This window comes from Athene cunicularia (genome assembly GCF_003259725.1).
Source record: "Athene cunicularia isolate RWA chromosome 18 unlocalized genomic scaffold, athCun1 chr18_part1, whole genome shotgun sequence".
Taxonomy (NCBI): domain Eukaryota; kingdom Metazoa; phylum Chordata; class Aves; order Strigiformes; family Strigidae; genus Athene; species Athene cunicularia.
In genome coordinates this window covers 5,674,888-5,681,594 of record NW_020799123.1, presented here as the reverse complement: position 1 = coordinate 5,681,594, position 6,707 = coordinate 5,674,888, and the positions used below count along the sequence as shown (strand labels likewise).

The window sequence follows — 6,707 nt, the reverse complement described above, 5'->3', positions numbered from 1 at the left end:
GGGCTGCCAGCCGACCTGGAGGAGGTGAAGGGCGCCCGGCTCCCTTGCATCCCCCCCCTGCGCGCCCCGTGTAACCCCGACCGATCTCCCTGCACACTCTCCGTGCACCCCCTTTTTCATTACCAGTACGCTCCTGCTGCACTCTCTGTGCACCCCCTTTTTCTTTACATCCTTGCTGCGCTCCCCACTGCACTCTCTATGTACCCGCTTTCCCTTTTGCATCCCTGCTGCGCTCCCCACTGACCTTTCCGTGCACCCCTTTTCCCGTGCAATCCCTGGTATACCCCCCCGTGACACTCTCCGTGCATCACCTTCCCCGTGCATCCCCGCCGTGCCCTCCGTGCCCTCTCCACGCTCGCTCCCTCCCGTCCATCCCCGCTGCGTGCTCAGTGTGCTCTTGGCCATGAACGGCTCGGTGGCGGCGGGCTCTGAGGGGGGCTGGCAGCCCGAGTCGGTGATCATCCCACTGGTGTACCTCGTCATCTTCCTCGTGGGCACGGTGGGCAACTGCCTGGTCCTAGCCGTGCTGCTGCGCAATGGGCAGGTGAAGAACACCACCAACCTCTTCATCCTCAACCTGGGGGTGGCTGACCTCTGCTTCATCCTCTTCTGCGTCCCCTTCCAAGCCACCATCTACACCCTGGAGGGCTGGGTGTTTGGGTCCTTCATGTGCAAGGCCGTCCACTTCTTCATCTACCTCACCATGTACGCCAGCAGCTTCACCCTGGCCACCGTCTCCCTTGACAGGTAGGAAAGAGGATGGGGGGGCTCCCTGGACCCTGAGGCTCCCTCTTCTCTGGATCCCTTGGAGCCAAGCCCCGGTTCCTGCAACCTCCTGTGGGAATCCAGGAGCATTTCCCAGGTGCTGTGTACAAGGAAATGCACTGCCAGGGATGGGGTCCAGCAGAGAGGGGTGGATTAGGATCCCTGTCCTCAGTGCCCTGCTGGGGGAAGTTTTCAGACTCCAAAGCTGTAGGACTGGGGTATCTGCAGGCTCCGTCAGCTGAAGGGAGGATAAAAAAAACAGGAACAAAGCTCAGTCCCTGCACAGCCCTGGCTCTTCCCAGGAGCCCCTACCCTACCAACAGCCCACAGCAAAGCAGGCAAACCTCCAGGAGGAGAAGGCACAGGGATGTTTCAGTTGGGACACTGCTTTTCCCACCCTCCTCTTTTATTAGCAAAAAATCCCTTTCTGTCCCAGTGACTGTCCCAGGGTGGGTTTTAGCCAGGAAGCTCTGTAAAAGGCAGCTCGTTGCTCCTGCCTGTGTTTTACCCCCATGCTGGCTCAGCCCCCGCAGCAAGCGAGAGGCAGGGAGCTCCTGGTGCTGCTCCACTCAGTGCCCAAAACATGTGAGATGGGATGTGGAAAGTCCCCGTGAAAGGCCCCTGCAAAGAGCTGCAGCAGGATGTGTCCTGCCATCCCAGCACAGCGCCACACTGGCTGCTGGGACAGTCCCCGCAAGCCCCCCAGGAGCTAAAGCAGAGCCAGGGTCTGCCTCTCCTCCTGCATCCCACAGAGCTGGGAGGAGTGGAGGTGTCGAGCAAGCAGGGGCTTACACAAGCCCCCACATCTGGATGTAATTAAGGAATCACCTAATTGCAGAACTGAAAATGGGTGACATGCTTTTGCATGTGCCAGGCTGGCTCTGAGGAAGGATTTCTTTGCAGAAGGGGTTGTTGGGCGTTGGAAGGGGCTGCCCAGGGCAGGGGGGGAGTCCCCATCCCTGGAAGGGTTGAAGAGTCGGGCTGACCCAGCGCTGAGGGATCTGGTGGAGTTGGGAATGGTCAGAGTGAGGTTAAAGGTTGGATTGGAGGAGCTTCAAGGTCTTTTCCATCTGAGATGACTCTGTGATTCTGTGGTGTGAGGAACACGGGGTGTGTGGATCCTGGGGACTTGCTCCTGCCTTCATATCCTCACCACTGCTATCGCTTGTGCCAGACAGACTGATAATCAAGTGAGGCTCTGCTGGATTAGGGAGAAGGACAGAAAGGACCATCTCCATATTCCATGCGCTTCTGGGAGTAGAAAGGGTGACAGGACAGGGTTGGGGGAGATCTTCCTCACCCCACTGTGCTGCACAGGGACCCCGAGAAGCACCAGGGAAGCACTTGTGTGACTAATTGCCCTGGAAAGCTCAAATCCATCACTTCTGCCCTTTCTCCAATCTGCTTCTGGACTGCAGTCATGTCCCACTCCCTTTCCTGTGCAGGTATTTGGCCATACGATACCCTCTGCACTCGAGGGAGCTGAGGACACCCAGGAACGCCCTCACAGCCATCTGCTTCATCTGGGGGCTTTCCTTCATTTTCTCAAGCCCTTACCTCAGCTACTACCAGGAGTTCCAGCTGGCTAACCTGACTGTCTGCCACCCCATCTGGGAGATCTCCCAGCGCAAGGTCATGGACATCTGCACCTTCATCTTCAGCTACATCATCCCAGTGCTGATCCTGAGCCTCACTTACGTGCGGACTATTCACTACCTGTGGAGGTCTGTGGACCCTCTCCAAGACATGTCAGAATCCAAGAAGGCCAAGCGGAAGGTCACCAGGATGATCATCATCGTAGCTGTCCTGTTCTGCCTCTGTTGGCTGCCCCATCACCTGGTCATCCTCTGTGTCTGGTTCGGGTACTTCCCCCTCAATCACTCTACATATGTGCTCCGCATCCTCTCGCATCTCATCTCCTATGCCAACTCCTGCGTTAACCCTATCGTCTATGCCCTGGTCTCCAAACACTTCCGCAAGGGTTTCAAGAAGATCTTCATCTGCCTCTTGCACAAGAAGGCAGCCAACAAGGTGCACGTGGCCCAGGTGAACACTGTCAGCACACTGGAGGCAGAGCTCAGCGAGGTGACCCGCATCAGCGAGGCCCTGCCCGGCTGCTCCTCCGTGCGCTGCAGGGTCCCAGCCCCGCCCTGGGGGGAGGCAGAGCTGGTGGGACATCAGCAGAAAGCAGATGGCTCCTTCATCACCTTCAATGTCACCTAGCAGAGCTTCTTTCAATCCCATGGCTTTGCAGTCTCCAGCAGCATCACAGGCCTGGGGATGGGCTACTTTTTGGGTTGAAATGCATCAAAATATACCCTTTTTCATTCAAATGCACCCAGATATTGTAACTGTTAAAAGCAATGCTGCTGACTGCAGACTCAGCCAAGCAAGTGACCAAGGATCCAAAGGCAGCATTTGCTTCCACCAAGCACTTGCTGACAACAGAGAGATCAAAACCCAAAATCAACTCTCCTGTGTAATCACCTGTTCCTCTGTCACAGACGGACTTACACCCTGTTGCCTCCATTCCTGGATCCTATTGAAAGCTCTGCTCCCTCCAACCAATGCAGCATCTAGCTGGAGTTAATGGGGTGAATTTTTAGGGACATTTGGGAAGTTCTGGTTCATTTGCGTCCTGGTTCAGGAGCTGTGTCCCAGGGCAGCGTTGGCCACAGCCACATGGGCACAAACCCGACTCAGGTAGGAAAATCCAGAAGTATAGAAATCATTGGACAAACCTTCCTGGCACAGCCAGGCTGGGAAAACATCCCTTTCACATCTCCTTGGGGTTTGTGGCTCAGGGAAGGCTTTCCCTGAGATGGAGCACAGCTGGAAGCAGCATCCATAGCAAGACAAGCCCTTAGCCGAAGTACAGGACTGCTGAGGGCACAGGGCACCTGATCGTGGCTCATCCCTGACACTTTGGTGTGCACGAGGCTCTGCAGAGCGTCCGGAGGTCACCAAGGACTGGTGGGGAGGGAGGCTGTTTGCTGGGGAGCGCAGTTGTGGCCCCATGGGAGAGGTTGTGCTGCTAGGGGAGCAGAGCGGGACATCAGCAGGTCAACGCTGGGGGAGAACTTTAATGCTTTCAGGTAGCTTGGGCATTGCTCAGCGTCTCAGCCCGGGTGAAGCGCAAAGCAGAGCACTGGCACTGCTTTTCTGAAGCCACAGTGTGGGGCTGGACCCACACCAGGGTCTATGCAAGCGTAGGGGACCCCAGCCAGCCAGGGAAGCCTCAGTAAAGCCCTCCATCCCATGTCCAGCTTCCTTGAGACACCCCACAGCGAGGAGAGATGGGTGCTGGAGGAGTGGTGGGACCTGCTGGCCCGAGGGAAGTCACAGGCAGCAGGGGGTGGAGGGTGTGGGTTACATCTGAGCACGACCATGGGGGGGGGGAGCACTGCGGTGTGGGGAATGGCACTGCACTCTCCTCAGTGCAGCTGTACCCACACGCGAGGGGCTGATGTGGCTCACGTACCCCACGAGCAACTGAGCCCTGTGCTGAGGGCTGTGTTTAAAGACCCATGGTTTTCTGTACCAGAAGAGCATCACTGAAAGAGGATCAATTAACTCTTTTGAACTGCGTCAAAGCACAGCCAAAAGGAGGCGGTGAAAGCATGGGGGAGCTGGGACGAACTGTGTTGAGCATCCCTGCAATTCCCAGGTCTGTACTCCGACAGCACCAAGCACCTGTGCAGAACAGGTCTCTATAAATTGCCATTACAGAGGCTGTAAGTCTGTCTGCACAAATTTCCCTCCTTGTGAATCCCCACAGCAGAGCTCCCCAGGGCTGGGACGCAGTGCAGGCTATTTCTGTCTGGGTCCCTGGCTCTCCCTGGGGGTCTGCTCCAGGATCCAGGTCCTAATGCAGCCCTCCTCCACACCGCACTGCTCTCCACCCATCCCCAGCACTTGGCCTTTCTTCCCAGAAGACTTTTGGTTGTAAAACATTTGTTTTCCCCTGCTGAGAGTTGTTATAATCAGATCTTCCTGTCCTCACACAGAGGGCCATAAATCGGCTACTGCCTCATATCAATAACCATTATATTTAGTCTAGCCTTGCTCATGGCATAAGTCATAGAGAGCGAGTGTATAAACAGCTCCATTACTTACATCTGCATTTATCTCCCCTGCCCAATGCTTCCCAGCCAGGGAAAACTGAATCAGCCATGCAAACATGACTAAAAGCCTTATCTTCCTCCTGCCCCCAGCCACTTCTGCTCGGAGAGCTGTGGGATCTGGCTCTGATGGATCCCCCTGACAACGAGGGGTTCAGCCTCCCTCCTGGACACAGTTATCACCTCACCTTGGGGATGGAGATGTCCCACCACCTCTGCGCTGCCCAAGGACATGGGTCCCTGTGCTGGCATGGCTGGAAGTGCAATGGCCCCTGTCCCTTTGTGCCATCACAGAGGAGACACCGACCCTACTCCCCTCCTTCTCACCCCTGTGACCTGTTTTCCCATCAGACCCGGCCACACCTCCACATCTCAACCCATGCTGCCAGGCATTATGATGCCAGTGCTGGGGCTGCACTGCAGGAGGCCCCACAGAGTCAGCGCTTGCTTTCAGGCCCAGGTTGTTCTCCCTCACCCAGGGCTGAGTTCTCAGAAAGGATTGGAGTTGCTCCTGAGTTCATCTTTTTTATAGCGTTCACAAGAAAATAAAAATTACCCACTCACAAATGTACAAGCCAGCCAGCAAACCTCAGTCCATGCATCCTGGCCCCATGAGGGGCTCAAAATCCACCCAGAAAGAACAAACCTTTGCTTTGAGCCCTGTGGGGAAGGAAGGAACTGGGCTGGTACCTGGGTATCCCATCTCACCATGGGGTAAGAACTGGGGTGTTGGGGGGGAAGGACCTGTGAGGAGGAGCAACCCCCCAGGGCTGTATTTGGGCTGCTGCTGCTCACCATGACCCAGCACATGGTGCCTGGCCTCGGGGGACCCATGTGGAACAGGGCCAGGCAAAGTGCAGCCACCTGTGCCCCAAACTCCTTGCCCAGCCCCAGGGAGGCTCCCAGTGCTACCCTTGAACTGGCCATGGGAAAAGTTGGGCTCACAGTGTGGCCACCAACCTCTCCAACCTCCAGTGCCAAGCTGTCCCCAGGCTGGGAGACAATTCTGAGCAGCAAAGCTGGGTCTCTTAGAGAACACGCTGGATCCTTCAGCAGCAACGTGGCCACCACAAAACAACCGAAGAAGAGGGAGGTGACTCTGATGGGTGGCTCTGACCCTGGCTGACAGCACTTGGGCTGAATCCTGCAGTTCCACCCTGGCAAAAGCAGGCTCCCAACAGCCAGCAGGAGAAAAGTGCTATATTACTGCAGATTTTGTAAACTCAGTTTGTTTCCTGAGTATTTTGACATTGTATAGGAAGAGAGGCTCAAAATAGCATTAGCAGCATAGAGCCATGACTACCAGCCAAAGGAGAAAAGGGGATGGGTCACCTCCCCAAAACAGCTCATCAGAACCACACACACTGCAATAATATTGCTCGCTGCTCCCCCTCAGCTTGGCTTTGCTGTAGGGGGCCGCTCAGTTTGCAGCTTCAGGTCTTTTTGAAGAGCCCTGATGTTGCTGCAACACCAGCACAGCAAGCACCCTGGGATGCAGGCACTCTCACCCCATGACAAGGCTCACGTCCAGCCCTAGCAGAAATGGGTTTAGAAATAAATAATAATAAGAATAACAACAAAGAATCAATGGGAAAAGGGTGGGGTTTGCAAATCCCAGTGGCAGATTGCAGGCTGTGGGGCACTAGGACAGCTTTGTGAACAAGCTGCTGACTGTTGCAGGTACAACATGGCTGGAGCACCCCATGGCCTGTCTGTCACCCACATCTGACAGCAACAGCCTGGCCACTGGGAGAAGGTGCAAAGGACAAATAACTGTGTGCAAGAACAAACTAATATCTATGCAACAGCCTGGCCATGGTG

The 6,707-nt window shown here is 55.7% G+C and overlaps 2 protein-coding genes across 2 annotated transcripts in view; one reads left to right on the top strand and one right to left on the bottom strand.

Annotated features, from left to right (window-relative positions):
• SRP68 (signal recognition particle 68) overlaps nucleotides 1-5,876 on the bottom strand; it is a 25,583-nt gene extending 19,707 nt beyond the window's left edge. Inside the window, exon 1 of the mRNA XM_026861165.1 lies at nucleotides 5,856-5,876. The gene's annotated coding sequence lies outside the window, so the exon portion shown is untranslated. The remainder of the gene's footprint in view (nucleotides 1-5,855) is intronic.
• On the top strand, nucleotides 80-3,490 carry GALR2 (galanin receptor 2). The gene is made up of 2 exons (XM_026861164.1): nucleotides 80-747; nucleotides 2,211-3,490. Exons 1-2 carry the CDS (start codon nucleotides 404-406, stop codon nucleotides 2,986-2,988), a joined length of 1,122 nt encoding a protein of 373 aa, XP_026716965.1. The 5' UTR covers nucleotides 80-403; the 3' UTR covers nucleotides 2,989-3,490.
• Nucleotides 5,877-6,707: the final 831 nt, after the last annotated feature.

Coding starts and splice junctions, on each gene's coding strand:
- GALR2 (XM_026861164.1), top strand. CDS start 404: ATGAACGGCTCGGTGGCGGCGGGCTCTGAGGGGGGCTGGCAGCCCGAG. Junction 748..2,210: donor GCCACCGTCTCCCTTGACAG/GTAGGAAAGAGG, acceptor TTTCCTGTGCAG/GTATTTGGCCATACGATACC.